This window comes from Sorex fumeus, unplaced genomic scaffold, assembly GCF_029834395.1.
Source record: "Sorex fumeus unplaced genomic scaffold, SorFum_2.1 ptg000013l, whole genome shotgun sequence".
Lineage (NCBI taxonomy): Eukaryota > Metazoa > Chordata > Mammalia > Eulipotyphla > Soricidae > Sorex > Sorex fumeus.
The window spans coordinates 21,466,374-21,492,233 of record NW_026606070.1 but is presented as its reverse complement, the minus strand read 5'-3'; the positions used below and the strand labels follow the sequence as shown (position 1 = coordinate 21,492,233).

At 35.3% G+C, this 25,860-nt stretch overlaps 1 protein-coding gene across 1 annotated transcript in view; it reads right to left on the bottom strand.

Annotated features, from left to right (window-relative positions):
• Nucleotides 1-6,556: 6,556 nt before the first annotated feature.
• TECRL (trans-2,3-enoyl-CoA reductase like) overlaps nt 6,557-25,860 on the bottom strand; it is a 75,386-nt gene continuing 56,082 nt past the window's right edge. Inside the window, exons 9-12 of the mRNA XM_056111321.1 lie at nt 22,416-22,473; nt 10,175-10,260; nt 8,884-8,929; nt 6,557-8,058 (exon numbers count right to left, since the gene is read on the bottom strand). Coding sequence (XP_055967296.1) covers nt 7,931-8,058; nt 8,884-8,929; nt 10,175-10,260; nt 22,416-22,473 — 318 coding nt within the window. The 3' untranslated portion in view covers nt 6,557-7,930. The remainder of the gene's footprint in view (nt 8,059-8,883; nt 8,930-10,174; nt 10,261-22,415; nt 22,474-25,860) is intronic.

Genomic DNA, 25,860 nt, shown 5'->3' with positions numbered 1-25,860 from the left:
AGTTTAGCTGAATAGTCTCTAAAAAATCTGAGAATAGTGTGGATCAGAGGTATATAAAAAAATCTGTTCATGAATAAGTCAATGTTGGGGCAGTGGTACCAAAAAAATGTTATTTTCACGCATATTCAAGCTTATTGATGGTGTTTATAAATTATTTAATTTGTAAAGGTTTTTCAAGTGAAAATTTTACACAAAAGGAACTAAAATTGAGAACTGTTTTAACTGAAGAACATCCTAAAAATAATAGTAAATATATGTTTGTGTGTGTGTGTGTGTATATATATGTATATACATATATGTATGGCTTTATTTTTTATATATTTGAATACTGTTTATTTTAACCTATCTAATTGTAAAAATGTTTAGGTCAATATATCATCATAAAATATGATATTAGTTATATAAGTAAAAAGGTTATTGGGAACACATCCATTAGTGCTCAGGGCTTAGTTTTTTTTATTCAAGGATGATTAGCCCTAGTGGTGTTAAGGAGACCATGTGCAATGCCAGGATTGAGCTGGCATTAGTCATATACAAGGCAAGAACCTTAAATCTTGTACAATCCCTCTAAACCTGGTAATATGCTGATAAATAAAAATATCAGTGAGGTATATCATTCAGATCCAAATTAAAGTGGCTTGAAATTCATGAGATTCACATGACCCACAACTTTTTTCTAGAGTTTTGCAGTTATGAACAGTGCTATAATAAACAGCATTGGAGTTTGTGTACATGAAAACCTACTATCAGTATTGTGAATAATAATTACTAAAATCATTCTTTTTAAATCCCTTTTTAAAGGTAGCATAATGAAAAATTAACTAAAATGTTATTCATATAGTTTGATAGATATCAATATCTATATCTATAGTTTGATAGATATCAATATCGCTGGAGCGATAGCACAGCGGGTAGGGCGTTCGCCTTACAAGCGGCCAACATGGCCGACCCGAGTTCGATTCCTCCGCCCCTCTTGGAGAGCCCGGCAAGCTACCGAGAGTATTCGATATGCCAGACACAGTAACAACAAAGTCTCCAATGGAGACGTTACTGGGCCCGCTCGAGCAAATCAACGATCAACGGGAGGGCCTTTACCTTTACCTTACCTGATAGATATCAATATTCCTCTTTTACATATGAAAATATATGTGACTATTTTATATTTTAACTTAATTTTAGTTCATTTGTTTTTGTCTTTAAATGTGTCATCCTCATAGAACTTTCTTTTCAAAGCTATGACTTTTTCTCTCCTTACAGAATTATTTAGAGTAAAAGTTGGCAAATGACTGCACATAGTCTCTTATCATATTTCTCTAAACCAATATGTGTGACCCTTTATTTTTCCTAAGATGTATTATGTAAAATTTAATTTTTTTAAATTTTGCTTTCTGCAATCTTTGACCTTAGTAAACAAGTTAGGTTAAAGAAATTACAAGTATTTTCTCAAAAGTTCCTTCATCAAAATTAATTTGTGATCATACCATCTACTATTGATTATATCATCTACCATTGGGCTGGAGCTATAGCACAGTGGGTAGGGCGTTTTGCCTTGCACTTGGCCGACCTGGGTTTGATTCCTCCATCCCTCTCGAAGAGCCTGGCAAGCAACCGAGAGTATCCCACCCTCATGGCAGAGCCTAGCAAGCTCCCTGTGGCTTATTCAATATGCAAAAACAGTAGCAACAAGTCTCACAATGGAGATGTTACTGGTGCCTGCTAGAGGAAATCGATGATCAGTGGGAGGACAGTGCTACAGGACAGGACAGTGCTTCTATATTACCTTCAAATTAGTATTTACTATGTCATCACACACACACAATTCAGATCCTTAGAGCATCAACCACAGTTTAAAAGTATTTTACTACTCCATCATTTATTAAATTATATTTGATGACTCAAAAAAAATTTCCAAGGAGGAAGAGAAAAGGAGCTCACCATCTAGGATATCACAGATATACTTAATAAGTTTTTATTTGGTTTTGTTTTGTTTATTTTGTGAGAGAGTCTTGAGATCATATGAGGCAGTGTTAAAAGACTTCTGATTCTGTTCTCAGGGATCATTCCTGTTGACTCCCAGGGAACCATTGTGTGGTGTCCAGAATACAACCTAGAGATAATCCAAGTGCAAGGTCTTCACATTGTACTATCTTTCTGACACTTTTTTTCCTTATTTGTTTGAAAGCCTGGATCACTCTAGATAATTGCCCCAGGAATGTTTGTTTTCTTGTTTCATCTGCATGGTGGGGCTGGATGGTGGGATCACTAGGGCTACACTAAGCAATACCAGAATGGCAAGTGGCCAGGACTTTCAGGGGACAGAGTTCAGAGATTCCCACACAATAAGCATGTGCCGTGCCACTGAATATAATCTCCTTTCCAAGTGTAATCTTTTTAAAAATTTAAATACTGTAAAGTTTTAAAATAAACAATAAGAATTATGCAACACAAAATTTAAATATTAGAGCTATAGCACAGTGGGTAGGGCGTTTGCCTTACACGCAGCCAACATGGCTGACCCGAGTTCTATTCCTCTGCCCCTCTCGGAAAGCCCTGCAAGCTACCGAGAGTATCTCACCCGCACGGCAGAGCCTGGCAAGCTCCCCGTGATGTATTCGATATGCCAAACACAGTAACAAGTCTCACGATATTACTGGGCCCGCTCGAGCAAATCGATGAACAACGGGAGGACTGTGACCATGACCGTGATGTTTAATGGACTTTATCTTTTTTTTTTTCTTTTTGGGTCACACCTGGTGATGCACAGGGGTTACTCCTGGCTCTGCACTCAGGAATTACCGCTGGTGGTGCTCAGGGGACCATATGGGATGCTGGGAATCGAACCCGGGTCAGCTGCACACAAGGCAAACGCGCTCCCCACTGTGCTATTGCTCCAGGCCCTAGTATGTACTTTAGATACAAATTTTAAGATATAAAATTTAGAGGCAAATAGAATTGACAAATAACTGGATCTGTCACTTATCCTATAAAATGCACAAAGAAAAAGTATTGACATTTGCTTATTTCAAACCTCTCATTTTGTTTATGTGAAAACTTACCTTAAGAGGTAAACGAACCTAGTCTATGTCAGCTATTTAAAAAAATAACAATTTGTAAATTAATTGCTTAGCACCATATAAAAGTATTCTTAAAGCTACAATGAGCTAAAAAGAAAATCTTATTGATGATATCACATGTCCTATTCCATTCACTATTAAAGTAAACTAGAGATGGTTAGATTAGGTGTGACAATTTCCTTTGCTTGCGGATTCTGCCAAAACGTCTGGGAAGCTTTTAAAAATAAACTATTTGTTGAATAGGAAATGAGTAGGAGGTCACTAGTAAGACACAAAATAATGTGAAAATAAAAATTTACAAATAACATTATTGCGAGTTGAATAGAAATTATGATTTGTGTGGCTGGAGCGATAGCACAGCAGGTAGGTCATTTGCCTTGCATGCAGCTTACCCAGGTTTGATTCCTCCACCCCTCTCAGAGAGCCCGGCAAGCTACGGAGAGTATTTCACCCACACAGCAAAGCCTGGCAAGCTACATTCGATATGCCAAAACATAGTAACAAGTATCACAATGGAGACATTACTGGGCAAATCAATGAACAACAGGAGGACAGTGGTGAACATATATATAGCTGTAAACATTTCTTATACTTGCTTTAAATAAGATTTCAGGTGCTAGTCTTATAAAATCTATTTTCTAAGTACTGTAAAAATATGTCTGATATTCTGGAGAAAAAAATCTAAGGTGATCTTAAAATTATTTAAAAAGACATTTCTAAGCAATTTTATATGTATTTTAAGCACCATCATCAAAATTCAACTGAAAATCAAATTCCTATTTCTGCATAAAACTCTACCTCTAGAAATGCTTTTGTGCATATCTACTTCCAAATCTCTGAAGGTAGGATAATTATAGGCTTCAATACACACCTGGGTGAAAATTAACTTTTAAGTGGCCTTTAAAATAATTGGTATTTGATTATTATCATTATGCAAAAACTGCATTAATGTCCTTAATTGTACTTATAAAGTAACATTTGTTATAATCACCTCTAATATTCAGGAGCAACCACAGGGTTTTCTTTTCTCTTTTTATTGAATTTTTTTTTAAATCTCGTTATTGAGTCACACGGGTCACTCGATTTTCTTTCATGAGCATAAATTTTACATTTCAAGTATAGCAATGGCAAAAGCTAACATAAACTGAAATCCAATTAAAGTTGAATTTAAAATAAAATATATTGTTGTCAGATAAAAAATCAATATACAAGTTATTATACTCTAATGATAGAATTTTTATTTCAATGAGCTTTGGTATTATACATAACATGTGTAAAGAAAAAATAAACTGAAAATGCACATTTTTAAAATAAGAATTTTTATGTATTGAATTTTTCCAATTTTTTCTTGTCATCTTTAAGAAATTATTCTGTTTAAAGTTTCTCAGGGTGTTTTTGTGTATATGTGTGAATTTTTGTTTGTGAGTCAGAAAAAAAGATTTTTTTTCCCCACTAAGCATTTTCAAAAAGAATGTACACTGCATACAGATCTACTTTTGTTCAAACAACCAGTTTTTTTAAATGCATGTAAACAAGCTCAAACACACTAAAAGCTACAGCTAATGTGCAGGAGGGGAAGCCGTATTTAAGTGGTAGTTTGGAAAGCCAATTCAAATTGTTTGTCTTTTAGTAGTCTTTCCTCTTAAGCTATTCGTTGAAGAAATATGACAGAAGTAGAATTTAGAATGCAGAATTTTGAGACCTCATTTACAAATTTGTGATAGAAAACCTGTTCATCTAGACAATTATTCAAAATGAAAATATTTAAATGATCTTATTAGATTGATAGTTAAATAATTGGATTGTGCTTGCAATGGTATCTCATAGCTGGGGAGCTGCTTATTCTGTGAAAAAATTTGCGAAGACTACCAAGGCAACAAGATCTGTGTTCATTGCAGTCAAAGTATAGGAAACAAAGACACTTTGGGGGGTGGGTGTAGGGAGTGGGACTGCAGAGGGCTTGTGGGATGCATAAGAGGCACACTGTTTACCTTTTTGTGCTTCACTTGATCTGAGCTTACTAATTCCCTTGAAGATGCCATTTATAGGTTGTATATAAATTTTCTTGAAAAAATGTGGACTTTTTTTCAGGTGTTAAAAGACACAAAAAATGATAAATCTGATTGAGCAAGGAGTCTGACCTAAATTAAGAGAGATTTCTATTTCACCTCTGAAATGGGCATAATTGTTGGCATTGAATTTAACCAGATTACTTATGTGTTTTGAACTCTGCCTGTAGTTCTGAAGCATTTCACAGAATGTCCACCTGGAAAAAGAGCCATCAGTTAAGCAATTAATATCTAGGATATACAAGACACTAGTAGAATTGTACAAGAAAAAAAAAAACCAACAATTTTCTACCACAGCCCCATCAAAAAATGAAGGGAAAAATGAACAGAATCTTCCTCAGAAAAGAAATACAAATGGCCAAAAGGCACATCAAAAAATGTTCCACATCACTAATCATCAGAAGATATGCAAATCAAAACAACAATAAGAAATCATCTCACACCACAGAGACTGGCACACATACAAAAGAACAAAAGCAACCAGTGCTGACGTGGATGTGGAGATAAGGGGACGCTCTTTCAGTGTTAGTGGAGATGCCAAATGGTCCAGGCTTACTGGAAAACACTATGGACAGTCCTTCAAAAACTAGAAATCGAGCTTCCATATGATCCCGCAATACCACTTCTGGGAAAATATCACTCGGGTGCAAAAAAGCACATTAGAAATCACATCTGTATCTGTATGTTCATTATAGCACTGTTTATAATAGCCAAAATCTGGAAACAACACAGGTGCCTAAGAATAGACAATTGGCTAAACTTTGGTACATCTATACATTTGGTACATTCCATACAATGGAATACTATGCAGCTGGTAGGAGAGATTATAAGTGGATAGACATGGAGAGTATCATGCTCAGTGAAATGAGTCAGAAAGAGAGGGGTAGACAAAGAAAGATTTTACTCGTTTGTGGAGTATAAAATAACATAACATGAGACAGATACCCAAGTACAGTAGGCACAAGAGCCAGGAAGATTGCTCAAAAGCTGGAAGCCTGCCTCATGAGCTAGGGGAGAGGGCAGCTGGAATAGAGAAGGGATCACTAAGAAAACGATGGTATGAGAAATCGGTCGGGATGGGAGAAATGTGCTGAAAGTAGATAAAGGACTAAACATAATAACCTCTCAGTATCTGTATTGCAAACCATAATCCCAAAAGTAGATAGAGAGTATGGGGGCATGAAAGTTTATAACTATATCTCATGGTGATTCAATAAAACTTTTAAAAATTCCCTACCATTTTGCTGGAAGGATTATAGGGCAGTTAAAGGTTATAGTTGTCTTTCCTTGAGATAGTTTAATATCATACACACTTGGGAAAAATAACAAGACGTTCAAAGGAGTATCAATAACAAGACGTTCAAAGGAGTACCGTCATTATTTATTGAATAAATTAATGGTCACACAAACATCTACCAGAACTACTTTTACTAAGGATATGTTTATAATGTGTGTATAATGGAGGTGTGTGTATGTACTGCAGCCAAATATATATATATATATATACATATATATATATATATCTTTCAGTGTATTTCATTAAGAGTAAACCTATATCTAAAATATCTTTTAAAATTGACATACAATTAAAATTTTTAAAAACATTTGGGGCTAGAGCGATAGCACAGTGGTAGGGCGTCTTCCTTGCATGCAGCCAACATGACCGACCCAAGTTCGATTCCTCCGCCCCTCTCGGAGAGCCCTGCAAGCTACTGAGAGTATCTCGCCCGCATGACAGAGCCTGGCAAGCTACCCGTGATGTATTCGATATGCCAAACACAGTAACAACAAAGTCTCCAATGGAGATGTTACTGGGCCCGCTTGAGCAAATTGATGAACAACGGGAGGACAGTGACAGTGACAAAAACATTTGAAATGCCAAGTATTTTGATTTTTTTTTAACATAAGTCATATTGTCAAAGATATAAGCAGATTATATGACACACAAATCAATGTAGACTGTCATTAAGAGAAAAGATAGTGAAAGCAAAAATAAAAAAAACTTCACTCAATCACAAAAAAATCAACATATTCTACTTTTATATCATATTTGAAATATGGCTGTTTTATACATTTGTACATAATTATTATAAATTAACATTTCTATACTATGAAAACAGTAAATATCTGATGATATCTTGCTAAATTTTAGGAGAGTAGCATGACTTATATTATGAGTAAAGGAGATACAGACTTAAAAGCATTTAAATTTATTTTATCTATTTATTCGGTTTGGGGACCACACCTGATGATGCTTTAGGATTACTCCTGGCTCTACAATCAGGAATTACTCTATATGCTACTCTGGGAGTGTATGGGAGGCTGAGGATCAGAGTCTATTATACGCAAAGCAAATGTTCTACCTTTTGTGCTTTGACTCTGGCCTTCTAAAATAGGTATGATTTGTGCAAAGAGTTGAACCAACATAAAGTATTTGATACTTTTTAATAATTAGCTGAACAATGAGAAACTAATTTACTATGAAAATGTGTAAAATTAAGCATCTTTAACAAGCTTAAAATTAGAGTTGATATTTTTATTATCCTATGCAAGCTCTATTAAGAAATACTTAATAAACTAAAATATTTTTAAAAATAATGCCTTGAAAATATGTTCAAAATTTTTATTTATCTTTAGTCTTAGGTATAATTTCAACATTTTGTGAAATATTTTATATTTTTGTTCAGTAAAATTCCTGTTATCCATTTCTGAATATGGTCAAATATTCTTGATTAAATTTTTTAATGATTTTATTGTTTTATATCTGAGATAATACAACATATTTTTTTACAATATAAATGGAATTATTGCTGATTTCCAAAACATATACGAATTGCACTTCTTCAGATAAATCTTATGCTTCTTTTTTGCCCACAAAGACATCTGGATACTTATCAGCAGTGTAAAAACCCCAGCTAAAAAAAAGAAAGTAATTATTTTATTACTTATAGCTAAATTAATTTACATAGCAATACTATCATGTTTAGCCCCAAAATATTGTTCATAATTCTCCATAAATTTTCTTTATTCTTATTTGTATGTGCCATAATAGGTTCTATGGGTATTGATTGCATGGCTGACTTAACATAGAAAGAATACTAGACATAAAAAATTCCATATTTTTGACATTCCACTACTCCATTATACTACATAGCAAGGAAATTTGATCCTAACTTTTTCAATAATAATTTCTATCTTCATAGAATATACTTCTATACAAATACATCAACATTGTGACACAAAACTTTTGTACACTTTTTACAACTAACAACTACAATACTTAAAATGGGTATTACATATATCCCTTCTAGTTCAGTAAATTCTTTGCAATGTAGTTTCCTTATGTATGTCAAAATGCTCAGCACTAAAATGTTATACATTTATTTTCCCTGTCTCCATTTACAGAACTCAGACGCTTGATGACACAGTATATTTATTTGTGTGCACATCAAAAGTGTTCAAGCAAAGTGCATTATTAGCACTACATAACAAAGGCTCTTTGTTAAATAAACACATTTAATTCGGCTTGTTGGATTAAGCTATATTGCATAGAAATACAAAGAAAATAATGTTGGATATACTTTTAAACCACTGACATATTTAAAATAAAAATGTAAATGAAAGTATAAAATCCTTTGCAAACACATCTGATTTTAGTATTATGACAACTTGTTCTCATAAACAACTCCTCCAAAATGTGTATTTACTTTTCTTTGTTTTGAATAAACCTCCTTTATTACCTGGCAGTGTCTGTGTCATGACTGTGAAACTAATCCAAGATCCAATCTGTTAAATAAAACATAAACAAATAAACATCTTTAAATAGTATAGTATTTATTTTTATATATGGAGCGATAGCACAGCGGTAGGGCATTTGCCTTGCACGCAGCCAACATGGCCGACCCAAGTTCGATTCCTCCGCCCCTCTCGGAGAGCCCGGCAAGCTACCGAGAGTATCTCGCCCGCATGGCAGAGCCTGGCAAGCTCCCCGTGACGTACTCGATATGTCAAACACAGTAACAACAAAGTCTCCAATGGAGACGTTACTGGACCTGCTCGAGCAAATCGATGATCAACAGGAGGGCCTTTACTTTACTTTATATAGTCAAGTAGAAAATTGGGAACTTCACAAAGCAATATAAAAATTATAGAAAGATAAGCATTCCTCAAAAATGATTTTTAAATATGGAATAAACAACTCCATAAGATAACACTAAAATAATTTAAACATGGAAAAACTTTTTAAAAAAACACTTTGATAATAATATGAAATTTTATTTTTCTTTACTTCTGTTTGGTTGGTCTTGAGGCCAAACCCAGATCAGGACTTACTCTTGGCTCTGCACCACAACAGATGGTGTGTGGGAATGATACATAATGCAGGGATCAGCTAACCAGGATCGGCCACATACAAAGTGCTTTACTCCTGTACTATTTCTAGATTCACTGTTGTACTATCTCTTTAATCCTAAAACATTTTACAGCAAGATAATAAATCATTGTTTAGATGTATTAAATTTCTTGCAACATATATTTAGAAGCATTTTTTTGAAATTTTCTGTGGGACAATTTTTGAGATATTCCAAATTTTATGCTCAGTATATAACTCAGGAGTAGAGGATTTGTGTTGCATGTGTGAAGTCTTGGGTTTGTCCACATCATCACACCATTCACCAAAATTTCAAATTGGTTTAAGAGATAATGTAAGGAATAACTCATTTGCCCTTGCTTGAGGCCTACCTGATTCAATCCCAGGCATCTCCTGGGGTTCTCTGAACCTTACCAAGAATGATCCCTAAACACAGAACCAGTAGTAAACCCTGAGTACCATTGGTTGTGACTCAGAGCATATAACAAGGCAAAAATTCTAAATTTCTTTACTAATAATTGTATATGCCATAATCTATATATCTGATCTTATGCCCATATGTAAAACACACATATACATAATAAAAGTATTAATCTATAATAAACATGAATATGTACTCATCCTATGATTAAGTGCAGTTTATTTACATAAAGATAGCTTACCTCATAGGTATAGTTAGGACATGAAACCAGAACTAAAATCCATGTGAAGGGGTTGTAATTTGGACTTGGAAAGCAGGCATTATTTCCTTTTAGAAAAGAAAACAAAGTGTCAATTCTGTTAAATACTGTAAATATGGTCATATAATAAATATGCAATTATTTAAAGTACTTACCTGTGACATATTTGAGATACTACATAAAGTACCATAATATATTTTTAATTCACAAATTACTTAAAAGAATCTGATTTTTTAAAAATAATTTATTTATTTATTGAATCACTGTGGGAAAAGTTACAAAGCTTTCAGGTTTAGGTCTCAGTCATGCAAATATCAAACACCTTTCCCTTTACCAATACTTATTTTTTACCATGAAGAACCCCAATAAAACCCCACCCCCACCCCTCCCAATGCCTGCGAGGCAGATGAATTCTAGTTAACACTCTATCTGCTTTGATTAGATTCATTGTTTCAATAAAAGATGCACCACTATTATTTAGAGTTTACCCCCTCCCCCCAAATCAGACATGCTGAAAAAGCATTGTGAAGTGATTTGCTTTCTACAGCTGGGTTCAAGAATTAAATGTTCGTTTTGGAGTTCTGCTATTTTACTAATTAACCCTGGAAGTATTTCTACTGAGAGTCAGATAATTAAGAGATTGGTTTCTGTGCTCTGGAGTCGTGGCCGTGCTGGAGAGCCGCTCATGGGGGGCAACTGGTGGCCTCGGTAGGGCGTGAAGGACGGACCGGAACACCCCCTTCCCATGAGGTTTTAGTCGCCCCCACACCCCCGGCTCACACCTCCTCTCCATAAGGCACCCATGTGGACGCCATCTTTCTTTCCAGAGAGGAGAGGGTGAATGGGGCAACACCCTTTCCCCTCCAGGCAGACATGATGGCCTGGATTAATGCATAGTCTGTTCACTTTTCTGCTCCAAGCTGCTGGGTTCTGCATTAAGTCCTGTGCTTCTGGGGCCGTGGCCGTGCCGGAGAGCCGCTCGTGGGGGGCAACTGGTGGCCTCGGTAGGGCGTAAACGACGGACCAGAATGCCCCCCGTCCCATGAGGTTTTAGTTGCCCCCACACCCCCGGCTCATACCTGCTCTCCACAAGGCTCCCATGCGGCCGCCATCTTTAAAAGAATCTGATTTTAATGTTCTCTTTCAACTGAGGAAGAAAACTTTTTACACTCAGACAATGTCTTTGTCTGCATAATGCAGTGTAATAAAAATCATTTACTTAAGGTTTTTAAGTAAAATCTTAAGTTAACTTTATTTTTCATGTCATAATAGTTGTTGCTTATTGTGACCAATGACTTTCTTTACCAAATTTATATAATTTTCTATTCTCTATCAGTTTCAAAGAAGATACATTTATTGGAATGTATTAAGTACTTTAAACCTTGCTTTGTATTAAATTAATGGAAATCCAAAGGGAATTTTATAAAGAATGTCATTTATACCAGAAAAAAAATGTGTGAAAATCTCACATAAGAGGATTACAGTGACTATCAGTGTATTAATATTCAAAAATCACACATAAATTATTTCTGCTCAGCAATCAGGATTGTTATTTACAGCTCTCATTATACTTAGCATATTGTCACTCGATATTTGTTAGCTATATTTTGCCTTTGAAGTTTTTCCAAGAAGCATTTTAGATAAATTTATAATGATTTCAAGTTGATCTTTGAGCTGTGACATTTGTAAAAATAAATACCGAATTATAAGATTACAGTTTCTTCTCTATAGTTAGATTTAATCAAATAACATATCAAGTAATCTCTTTTAGTTATAACTCTAAAGTCATAATGAAATGTCAGTCTGTTATTTCCAAAATTGTTACTATTTTTAAAATATCAAAGTAAAATTAAATTCAGTAATATATAGATTTCATGCACTGCTCATTTTAAGACAAGGATACACATGTATTACATTTAATATTGTAGATTCTCTTGGTAACTTTCATATTAAATTATTTGGTACTGGTGGGTAGATTTTGGAGTTGAGATAAAATCTAGGGTCATGTACTCTCTATCTCTGAACTAAATCTCTAGCACCTTTATTTCATATTCATACAATCACTTTCGGGCTGGAGCCACAGCACAGCAGGTAAGGTAAGGGGGTAAGCACAGCAGGTAAGCCTTTGCACGCAGCCGACCTGGCCGACCTGAGTTTGATTCCTCTGCCCCTCTCAGAGAGCCCAGCAAGCTACCGAGAGTTTTTTGCCTGCATGGCAAAGCCTGGCAAGCTCCCCATGACATAGTTGATATGCCAAACACAGTAACAAGTCTCACAATGGAGATGTTACTGGGCCCACTCGAGTAAATCGATAAATAAGGAGAGGATAGTGCTACAGTGCTACACTCACTTTCAAAGAGTAATTGAGGAACATATAATTTTTGAATTACAAAAGTGGAAAATTGTCAGGAAAATATGAGCTAAACCTCTGATTTATGAATATTAAACTCCAGCAGGTATTAGGTTAAATAAATAATATATTCTGTGACACAGGAAAGTATACTTTCTACATAGAGAGAGATACTTTTAAAATGATCATAGCTGCCATTAGTTATAATCATATTTAGGTTACTACACCCAGAAAACTGAAATAGCTACAGATGATATTGAGGAATCTGTCCAAAAACAGATACTGAAATGGCATTTTAGACATGAATGACCAATTTAATGCCATTATTCAATAAATCTGCAATAAGTACTCCATCATTGATGTTAGGTAGTAGTATAAGATAACTAGTCAATTATAATAAAACAATCCAAGTAGTGTATTTTACAGTAGTATATTTTGTAACATAATGGAATACCCCATTTTGTCCATTAAGTGATGGTCATTATCAGTGTTCTTGACAAAATCAGATATCACTGAAATTAATGATTAAAACTTAAGTGTCAGCTTAAGGCTAGAATATCTACTTGACATCATACAAAAAGACTCTAATCCTCTACGTTGAGCAAAAGTTAGAGAAATCAAAGACAAAGTCCAAAGCATAACTGTGAGAATTGTCAAGGTCTAAAAAATGCACGACTCCAATTCAAAGAATGTCTGCTGATTCTAAACATTATCCACAAATATTGGATTATAGAGAGTTTTTTGACTACCCGAGACTACAGAAGTCGGTGCCCGTCCTATTCTTTGAAATACTGGCATATTCTCTTGTACAAAAGTAATACTTAAATCAATATGATACAAGATTTCCCGTGTAAGATATTTTCCATCTTCCCTCTTGGGATATCACAGTAGTTACATAATATCATAAACTACTTGATCATATTCTCTGTCTAATGGGGGGAGGGAGGAAAGAGGATGAACGTGCCTCAATGAACCTGTGTGATCCAGTAAAAAAAGAAAAAAAATCAGCTAATGTAAACAGAATGTATGTATGATTTGAGTCTCAGGATACTTGAAAAGAGAAGAAAATGCAGTTTGATACTGATAATTTTATGTTATTGCCCCGTTTACATGGTTCAAACATACTACTACCTATACCTATACTACCCATATCTATACTATATACATCTATATCTATATATCTATATCTATAACTATATCTATACTATAACCTATACTACCTATATCTATACCTAGGCACATCCTCAAAACTATGGCTCACAATAAAACATAAATCACTGAAATTAAACTTTTCCACCATTCAAAAGGAACGGGACCTAAAAGATAGTAGATGGGTTACAGCATATACGACTGACCCTTGTTCAATCTTGGTACCACATAGTTCCTATGAGTCACCAGAGTTAGCCCTCGAGGGACCTGGTGACCCAAAGTACCACTGGTATAGTATGAGATAGATAAGATGTACTACATGTATTAAAATGTACATATACTTCATTATGTTGTGGAATTGTTGGAATATGTTGAGGGCTGGAGCGATAGCACAGCGGGTAGGGCGTTCGCCTTACAAGCGGCCAACTATGGCCGACCCGAGTTCGATTCCTCCGCCCCTCTCGGAGAGCCCGGCAAGCTACCGAGAGTATTCGATATGCCAGACACAGTAACAACAAAGTCTCCAATGGAGACGTTACTGGGCCCGCTCGAGCAAATCGATGATCAACGGGAGGGCCTTTACCTTTTTTACCTTTATGTTGTGGAAATTGCAAAATCAGTGTGAAACATGTAGAAAAATGTGGTACAGGCACATTGAATTAATAGATACCTATCACCAGAGGCCTGAGCAGTACCTCATCATTGATTCATATTGAATTATCAGCCAATTGGTTGATAATCATGTGAAGTGGCCACTTGGAAAGATTTGTAGAGGACCTCTTCATACAGCTATGGAGGAATCCTATTAAATAATAGGAAATTGAACTATATCATTTAGTGCACAAATCAGCAATATTAAAGTAAGGCAAAGCTGCAAAGCAGAAAATTGCAGAGCTATCAAGTTTGAGGGAAAGCATGCCTGCATTTGAGCTTTATATTCATGTAATCTATATACAACTTATTAATGGCAGCAAAATAGAATGCATGGAAATTATTCAAGCAACAATGGAATCGTTGGAATGTTGAAAGCCAAGACATTTTTGGTGGAAAATTATATCTCTGTGATAAATTGGTCCTTTCATCCTATGGAATAGAGATAAGCTAGAGACCCTACCCTAGGTACTTCAAGTGACCATAAGGCCATTACTATCTATTATAATATAAATTCTGTTAGAGCTATTAGTTTAGATAAAGTGTACTAAGAATGTACTAAATGTACTAGCAATATCCTATACAATGTAAAAGGCATCATAACATTAAACCATGTTAGAAAAATGTGTTTACGGGTATATTGATTTAGAAGTTATCCCTGTCAATCATGTCCTCTCCCATGGTTCAACCAAGACATCTTCTTATACCACAAGCCTAGCCACACTTATCTTTCCTGAAACAAAACAAAACAAAACAGAAAACCTCTGAGTTTCACTCAGTGATGTTTACTATATGTAACTGTATACGTGGCAGGAACATTTTAGTAACATGTGAGGCTCCAAAACTCAGTAGAGAATTATTCCAAAGAGTAGAATTACTGGTTTTAAAAGAAACATATCAAAGTCTATGATATAGTTAACATCAAACCAAATGAACAAACAATTCAGGATATAAGACTGTCAATACATTTAAGAGCAGATACAAAGTGTGAAGATCTTCATAACACATGTGAATGCCTAAGAGAAAATATCTGTGAGAAAATGCATAGGAAGTAGAAAATAAGAATCGTGTATGACAGCTGACCACTGTAATGCAGGATTCATAATGAATTGCTCCTATGCTGATAAATGGGTGTGCAAATGGTGTCTTTTAGGAAGGATGAGCACTAATGTTTGTGTTCACTACCATTGATTCTCGCCAATATAGATAAAGCTGTTACCAATCTAAATGTCCAAACTTCTAACATTGAAGAGTAACTATAAAGTGGTAATGAAGCACCACTTATTATGATATGAAAGAGAGATAGCACAGGAAATTAAAACTAATGAAGGAGGGGCCCGAGCAGTAGCACAGCAAGTAGGGCACTTACTTGTCTTGCACATGGCTGACCTGGATTCTATCCCCAGAACCCCATATGGTCCCCCCAACCCACTGAGAGTGTTCCCTGAGTACAGAGAAAGAAGCACAGAGCACCGCTGGGTGTGGTTCTTATAGAAAAACAAAACAAAACTACTGTGTTAATAAAAATTCCTGATGAGAGGGTAGGATTGCTCAGAGCTATCAAGTTTGAGGGAAAGCATGCCTGCATTTGAGCTTTTAGGAAGTGTCTTTTAGGAAGGATGAGCACTAATGTTTGTGTTCACTACCATTGATTCTCGGTAGAACCATTGACATTCATAGTTGCCAGATTGTGATCATAAGGAAAGTCAGAAAAGCTAGTTTTTCCTATTTACTAGTACTTGAACAGCGTGAGGATCCTGACCCTGATATCAGTCTTGCCTTCATTAAGGCACAAATCCATATTGGCTCACATTCCATCTATAGCATAGATGCAAATAATATATATGTGTGTAACCAAGTATATTATTTTAATATGTATGATTCCAATACCTAGATCATACTATATTAGCCCAAACCCGTCATAAATATTTTTCACTTTAGTTAGATCACTCTCTGTGATCTGTATCCCAATGCAGAGTAGTGTGCCACTAGCCCTGGACAGTGACCAACCCATTCCCGAGGAATGTATTTTTGCTTTCTTCTTCATGCTTAATTTTCTGTGTATGTGTGAACTAGACAACAAACTGATGCCCAGGTTACGTTCAAGCACTAATCTTCCTCTGACCCTAAAGGGTAAAATCTTATCCAAATTCAAGTTCTGGGGTTCCTCTGGGTTCCAGATTCCTGGGTGGTAGGAACAAGCTGCCAGCCCTGAAAAGTAAGAAGACTTGCATGTAGACCAGTTGTGGCCTTTGCTGGACTGGCCTGCAATTGCCTTCTCCAAGTAAAAACTGAAGTGGGTCCTCATTTATTCCAACAGTGTCCTTGGGGAAGGTGTGGAAACAATAGAATCAATTACTAACTTGATGCCAAAGTCATTTATTGTACAACATCTATTCTGAAAAGGCTATTCAAAAACTTTTTTCAGAAAAAGAGACAATATTTATGAATAATTTTCTTTCCTTCTTTTACATCTGAGTTAGAATTACAAAAATGTAATGATTCATATAATATTTGAAGCTACCGAGAGTATCTCGCCCGCACGGTAGAGCCTGGCAAGCTTCCCGTGACATATTCGATATGCCAGACACAGTAACAACAAAGTCTCCAATGGAGACGTTACTGGGCCCGCTCGAGCAAATCGACGAACAACGGGAGGGCCTTTACCTTACCTTTTAATATTTGAGCCACTCATATAGATTCTCCATGATACACTGTTACCTTATTGTTTGGGTGGGGGGTATTGAGAGGTATTTCCATGGGTAGAGTATTTATTTTGAAATCGGCTAGTTTGGGTTTGATCTTCAACACTCCTATGCTCCCCCAAAACCCCCACTAGGACTGATTTCTAAGCACCGAGCCAGGAGTAAGTCCTGAGCAACATGCATGTGACCCCAAAACAAACATAAAGGATACAGTTTTTAAAAGAAAACATAAATTTAAACCTATAAATAGAACATACTGGAATATAGTCTTCCCTGCCCTCTCATAAGGGGCAATAGCTTTACCTAAAATGACCTTTTCTGTTTTTTTAAATAAATTTATTATCCTCCTATTTCACTTTTCTCCTTTTCTCTTTTTCCCTTTTTTATGTTTTTTGCTTATTTTGTTTTATTGTTTTGGGGACCACATCAAGTTGTGCTCAGGTGTTATTCCTGGCTCTGTCCTCAGAGATGACTCCTTTGTGGTGCTCAGGGGATCATATGTGGTGATCCTGATGAAACCTGGATTGGCCCTGTGTGCCCTATTCCCTATATTCTCTCTCTAAAACCCTTTACTTTTTTCTGTTAAAAAAATTAAAAGTCTACTTTTTTTACACAATACCTTGTCTAAAATTCTACTTGTTAGATGAGACAGTCATGTTTATTTTCACTGTCACTGTCCTCCCATTGTTCATCAATTTGCTTGAGCGGGCCCAGTAATGTCTCCATTATGAGACTGGTTGTTACTGTGTTTGGCATATCGAATACCTCACGAGGAGCTTGCCAGGCTTTGCTGTGTGGCAAATACACTCTCAGTAGCTTGCTGGTCTCTCTGAGAAGGGTGGAGGAATCGAACCTGGCTGAGTCAGGGCGGCCGTGTGCAAGGCAAACGCCCTACCACTGTGCTATCACTCCAGCCCCATGTTTATTTTATCAATAATATTTCAAAAAGACGATTTACTAAATGTATTCAACTCGGTTTTTTTTTTCAAGCTCAATTAATCTATCATTAAAGAAATACAAATACATTGGTGACTCAGAGGCCACGCAGAGGCAGCTAGCTGGATAAATACTTTATATAAGGAAAAGGGATGACTGTGAATGGAGATTTCTAAACTGATGACCAGAAAAGGAGTTTCTACTTTGAAAAAAACTGTCTGAGACATGATAAATGAGGTCAAACATAGGTGACTGTAGATACCGAACTAAAGTGTTTTGAAATTTCAGCATTGATTACAGTGCTTTTTGTCAGGGAACATATTGCTTCTAGGAGGAGACTATGTACAGAGAGAGACCAGATGGCACGACCTAAGACTTAGAAGGAAAGAGAAAGAAGTTAGGGTTCCAGAATCATAGAATTAAGAGTTCATAAACACAGTAATCATTAAAAAAAGTCCCTCTCCTTCATTCCAAAATAGTATTTTATAGAGATTTTTACATCAGTCATCCAATCTATAAAACATTTGTTATTTTTCTTCAAATGCAATACATACCCTTATGAAAGAACAAAATTGGCCTATATTTACATAAGGATCTATCAAAATTAAGTAGAATGTGAGAATCTTCTAATATTTGGTAAAAACACTCCCCCAATTTTTAATGAGGCACAGACACACATGTATTGGCAAGCACCAAAGAACATCACCATTAAGAAACTAAAAAATCAAAATAAATATATATAAACAGAATACAAAAATAGTATATAGTATTCAAGAAAAATTTTTTTAAATAATCTCATTAAGTACATAATCTAGTATAACCAGGTGTGGGATATTTAATAAATATGGTGTCATTATTATGGTTGTTTTGTTTGGGGGGCTACACATAGCAATTCTCAGGAGTTACTCTTATCTCTGCACTCAGGAATTACTCCTGGTGGTGTTTGGGGGATCATATGGGATGCTGCAAATCAAACTCAGGTTGCATGTACAAGATAAACACCCTATCACAGGTATTATTTGTCTGGCTTCCAAACATGGTGGCTTAAATAGAGAAATAAAAATAACTCTAACCCCAAAATACAAAAGTAGAAAGAATAGATGTATAACTCAAAGACAAATATAAATATGTATAACAATGTGATATGTATAGCAATTCCTTTATCTACCATATTCAACCATAAAATCAATAGCATTTTTATATTTAGAACTAAAATAAATAAATCAATGAATCAACCTGCTGAAAGACAGCAATTGATCCCCTGAAAACTGGCAGACTTATCAAATGTGAAACACATCCTACATTAATGGCTGTTAGTGATAAAAGAAAAAGCTTTCAGAGTCTGCAGGCAAAAGCAAGTAAATTAATAAAGGAGAGATTAGATTGGCATCTAATTTCTCAAGAGCTTTTACAAAACAAGATAAAGTTTGGACTGAACTAAAAAATATATGAAACAAAGAAAGTCTCAAATTTTGAAGAAAAATCTAGCGTCAAAGTCATGAGGGACTTGGAAATACGATGAACATTTTTAAATAATGTCACCTTATTCAGATAGATGAGGAATCTTAAAAGTCATCTCTTTGTTAGAGCCCAGATCAAATATAAAATATTGTAACTTTACCAGTGTTTCACTGTGTTAACAGTATTGTATTGTATTTTGATTCTGTACTTAACATGACTACCAGACATCTACTCCAAGAATGATTCAGTAGTTTTATGAATTTGATCCTGATAAAAGCAATAGCCAACCTCTTAATGAAGTGTATTACTCTAGTAAAAATAAAGGCAACAAACCACAAGACATTTTGCTGATATTATATTTCTATTTAGTTGAGAGAAATTGTATTTTTAAGACATTATAATTATTTCATATGTCTATATGTCTGCTTATCTAATTTATGGTCACAAATCTTAAAATATTAAGTAGTTATTACAATTTTATATTGTATAATGAACTGAATCAGAGCTTTTAATATGCTTATAAATATTCTAATAGTTTCTTTGAATTATATTATAAGCAACAATTATTTTCAGATATTGTTTCATACATTTCATCAGTCTACAAGAAATGTGTAAATGATGAGACCTTAAGAAATTCTATCAAACATTAAAACACATTTGAAAAGTTTAATGCATCTATATTATCAGGTATGATTTCCATAAATTATTCATTACTATTTAAAATTACAATAGTGACCCATATGCAATAAGTAGTTGTATATCTCTATCTATGAATGAACTTTGTTGGAGTACACAGAGCTTAGGTTTATCAGGTTGCACCCATCACAGTGCTCCTGAGTCATTTCCATTACTTTGTTTGTAACTACTTCTTTGTGCTCTTTTCCCCAACCAATTTGTAAGGCCTCATCCTTCTTAGACACTGAAGCTGTACTGTAAGTTAATATTGCCTTTCTCCTCTCCTTATGTCTTTTGAATAGTTTACCTTAATACAATGACCTTTTTGTATAGATACAGGAAGACAATATTATGCTTTATAACTTAGGATTTAATTGGCTTTGAATATTATTATCTCGGGCATCTGCTTTCTCAATTTAAGCCTCAGTTGCCCTCACTTCCTAGCACCTCAAAAGCAGGGTCCCCACGTGGGACTGGATGGAACCAGGGCAAGCCGGTAAGTTATGTGCTACCCTGGCATCACGATGGGCCAGGCCAAGGTGCCACAATCCTTAACTATAGGTTAAGAGTTTGATCATAGGCAAATGCTGTCATGATCCAAAAGTAAAGACGAGACTAGGACCCTGCTGCTAAGAATAGGAAAGCCTATCTGACCTGAGCACTGTAGTCTGAGATTGAGATGGCCCTAGGAGAGCAATTCTATAAGCTCAAAGTATTTCTTACTGTGTCCATACAAAATGATTTATTTTATGTATGCTTATATGTTGGTCGGACAAGGAGAGGAGAAACACATACAGGGAAATGTGTTCTAGGGTGGGTTGATCTGTCCTAGAAGCAGTTTTCCTGTGTGTCTTGACTAGCTTGAATGAGACTTTGAATGAACCTTTCTCCCCTTCAAACTGCCTTCAGTAAATGATTTCAGTATATTGAGGCAGTTTCCCTTATCTCACAGGAACCTAGCTGGTCTTAGGTATGCAGATCGCAGGTGCTAAGCCAGGCCTGATCTTTGGGCTGAGATGCCTGGCTCCAGGCAGGCTGATCTTGGAGATGTAGATTCCAAACTCTAGCAGACTGGTCTTTGTTGTGCTAATCCAAGTGCTTGTAGCTTGTAAAAGGTGAGGCCAGGATTACTGGCCTGTGGATATAAAGAAGCAATGTATGGTTTGCTGCCTCAATGTTCTTCTGTAACTCCTTTTGATGACATCACTATATTGTGCCCTTTAGAGGTACTACGATCTATATAAGGGAGATTTCAGGGCTCTCTGGGGGACCCGTGCTTCAGAGAACCTGGGAAGATGGGACTGAGGACAGAAGCTGAGAGAACAAAGGCGCACGTGCTTGAGAGATCCTGGGGCCTCCATGACATACATCTCTTCCATGAAATAAACTGCTGCTAAGACCAACCAGCTTGGCCCTCGTTTCCTTCCTCCTCCTGACCATCACCATCGACCTCCGTGGAGTGGGGAAACGGCCTGAGACTATTGAACGCGGGTGGCGGGAGAGATAGGCCGCTGCTGTCCCCCTTGCCTGTCCTTTTTGTGTGTTTACACAGAACTTGAGTAAAACAATTGGAAAAAAATGTAACTTAAGAAGATTCTAAAAGTTTTTTAAAGCCATATTTAGCTTACTGTTAAATTCAAAATTCTTTACCAGGCATTGCTACTTAAGTCTTACTTAATTTGTAAAATTAATAAGTAAATTAGAATACAGTTTAATAAATAAGTAGAAATAGAGTGAAATCGGTGAAATTGTATCAGTTCTTTGTAAGCTTGTTCAAGATTGAGAATAACTAGGATTCTGAATATTCTTCAACAAGTTTCATACTGCTCTACATGTTTGTGGGGGCAGTAGGTGGTAGCAGTGAGTTATCAGAGATTATCTTGGCTCTGCATCCAGGGATCAATCTTGGACTACTGGTGGGATCTGGGACAATATGGATTACTGAGGACCCAACTTGGGTCAGCTGCAGTCAAAACAAACACCCTGCCTTCATCACTGTCTCTCTGGGCTGCTGTACTCATTAATTGTAGGTTTATTTTTCACATTCGTGTGTGTCTGTGCCTGTGTGTGTCTCGTGGTGGGTGAGTGTGCACATGCTTGCATTCACATGAATTTTATTTTAGAGAAACCATTATTAAGATATGTGACAAAATATTTGGGGAAAAGTCATAAAAAAAGGAATTAAGCATTTCAAGTATTTTAAACATGATTTTTTCCTTCTCAAATTGTTTATTTAATGCTTTTAAAATTAATATTAACATAATTTATTCCAGACAAATAAGAAAAAAATACTAACCAGTGTGTTTAGAATGAGACAGCACCACATTGATGAAATGATTTCCAGCTTCACAAACCTGCAGAACATTTTAACATTTTTAGTGCGCTATTTCCATAACTCAAAATTATGTATTCTGCAGCTATGTATCTATGCAATGCGTACATTTCAAACATTCAAGAGATATAATGTTACTCAAATTGGGATAGACAATTTTGTGTTTAACAAAGAAATAAATAGTTTTGGAAGATAAAAAATTGAGTTAGCAGACTCACAAAAAAAAAACCTCAGAAGAAAGCAGTATGCTGCAGAGATGTCTCTAGACCTCCTGACAGGCTGTCTCAGTGAGTCCCCCACCTGCCCCAACAAGCCCCGGAAGCCGAAAAATCCCAGAACTCAATCGCCACCATGCTCAAGATCAGTCACCACAGGCTCATATGAGCATCATTCATGAGTGAATCTGCTGAAAAAACGCAGGTATGCAGGCTTGTGGCTGAAATCTTCAGGCTCACACGGGGTCATGAATGGGCAACCTCCCTCCATCTCCCTGTGCTTCAGTAGTCTGGCAGTCTCGTCCACAAACTGCCTCTGATGCCATATAAACTCATTAATGACCATGATCCAGGGACTCACAAATAATCCTCGGAAGAGGAAGAGAGCAACACAACACAGACTTGCCTCCAGAATCCAAAATCATTATTATGTCAAAAAACTGATCTATTAAAGAAGTAATTGGCAAAAAAAAAAAAAACAACCTGATTCTAGGTGTATCACTCTGTTTAAAACCTGAGCATTCCTGCAGCATTTGCAGCTATGTGACATCTCATACCCTTTGCAAGGACTTAATGGCTCTAGCGTGATACAGCAATCTTTGCACACTTTCCTCTAAGGAAACTTTTTCTGATTATCGTTAGTGGATTATTCATAGCAAAGAATACAAAATAAATTATGTACATCCTGCTTTTGGAGCAACTTTGGGGATTGGATGGAACAATTTGAAATATGGTGGTGGGATTGAGTAATGGTGGTGGGATAGGTGTTGGAATATTGAATATAATCAATTATTGTGAACAACTTTATAAAAATTAAATTAAATTAAAACAATTGAGTTAGAAATTCTGGTAAAAGTCTTGACCCTTTCAAATAACTAAGATTCAAATGTTTTTGTTTATTTTTTTGTTTGTTTTGTTTTGGTTTCACACCCAGTCATGCTCACTCAGGGCTTACTCAGACTCTGCATACTAGGATTTCTTCTGGTGAGGCTCAGAGAACTTTCCCGGGTGCTACAGTTTGATCCCAAGTAGACCACATGCTAGGCCAGCACCTACCTGCTGTACTATCATTCCACCCCTCATTTTGTTGATCAAGTTATGTTAGTAACATGTCTTGTACTTGTTAAGAGTGATAACTTTTCATTGCATAAATAAAGAAGTCATGACACTAAAAAATGTGCATAAATATGCCTATTCTATTTCTATTAATATAAGATAGTTCTTCTAATGGGCTGGAGTGATAGCACAGTGGTAGGGCATTTGTCTTGAAAACGGCTGGCCTGGCGGACCCGAGTTCTATTCCTCTGCCCTTCTTGGAGAGCCCGGCAAGCTACCGAGATTATATCGCCAGCACAGCAAAGATTGGCAAACTACCTATGATGATATGCCAAACATAGTAACAACAAGTCTCACAATGGAGACATTACTGGGTCCGCTCAAGCAAATCGATGAACAACGGGAGGACAGTGCTAAATTCTTATCAAAAAGTTGTTTTGCATAAAATATGTTTAAAAGATTTGTATATTAATTCACTTAGAAAATAATGCTAAATTCTGAGATAATTTTATAATTAGAAATATTTACATGCAAAAAAAAGAAATATTTACACACAAATGAAAAAATATTATGACCTAATCTGAGGAACTTACTGAGAACAGGAGCACTTTAAAAATGATATAGTTTTATCCACATTCATTCACCTCATGCAAAAGTATCAAATTTCCACATGCATTTTCCAAGTCTTTCTCTCATTTCTACAGACAAGTCATATTCTCCTCTATTTTCATTAAAGATTATGATATACTGTTCCCAGCACTCTCTCCTCTACAAAAAAAAAATATTGCCTGACTTATGGCAAGGTTCTTTTCAACTAAAGGTTATAAGACGAGGCATTCTTGATAAGAAAATAGTTAATCATTTCTCCAAGAATATTTGCATTTTTATAAAAAGAATCACGCTAAGGAAGTCAATAACTAATAAAAAGAATAAAGTGTTAGATTGATGAGTTAATTTCAATACTTTGCTATTATCTAATCCTCTCAAAATTATCTACTTCTCTCATTTTCTGCATTTTTAAAGACTGTAAAAGGACAAGAAAATTATTTTTTGAAGAAATACTTATTGCAGGAGGAATTGATGAGCTATTGACAATTGTTTCTCAGAGTAAGAGTAAATTTGATAGAAATAGTAAATAATGGAAGGCAGATTTTACTTATATAAATCTTTACAATGGTAAATTTATTATTTTCAAAAGAAAAAATAGTAAGACTCACATCATCCAAAAATAAATATTGCAAAAATTTGTAGTAATTATATATACACTATAGCATGTTTCTTTAAAAAATATATATAAATATTAGTATATTAGGAGTCACAGAATAGTACTAAGGAGACAAAAATAGTACAAAAAAAGCAGAAGAAAATGTTGTCATTACTAATGATTACTCTACAAAGTAGTGATTCACTTATGAGTAAGTAAGAATTAGCCACTACAATCATATTCAATACAATTCTAATGTACTATTTTCATTTTGTTTTTTTTTAGGGGGCAGGGTACTTCTGAAGATGTTAAGGTCTCAATCCTCACTCTGCACTCAGAAATTTCTCCTAGCAAGACTCAGCAAGACTCAGGGTACCATGTACCCTGAAATGAATCTGGGTTATCCAAATGCAAGGCTAGTGGCCTAGATGTTGTGCTACCTTTCTATCCCATAATATATAATTTCCATACCAGTGTTAGTATGTAATATAAATAATGGAAGCAATATTATCTTTTAATGAGGCATTCTTTCTAATAGAGTATATAAATTAGTAAATAAAGACTACATAGTACAGAATGCTATTAACAGAAATTTTAGTAGAAATATATGCATGCATAAAAGCATAGATGTACATTGTACAGAGAGGTTCATATAAGATAATTTTTATCAAGTGTAGTGTGGATTTGTGCTTTGTATAAAATGGAGGTTTAATGATATTTATTTAAAACTTTAGAAGAGATATAAATATGTTTAAATTTTAGGAGTTGATCACTAAAATTTTATCTATCAAGGACAGAAAGAAGAAATAACATAAAGAATGAAATTATGATAATAAAAGTATATGATGTCAAATGTATCATTACAGAAAGTAATTCTGTTTTATTGAAAAACAAACTTTGCTATTTATCTAGGTTTAGTTAAATTTAAAACTAT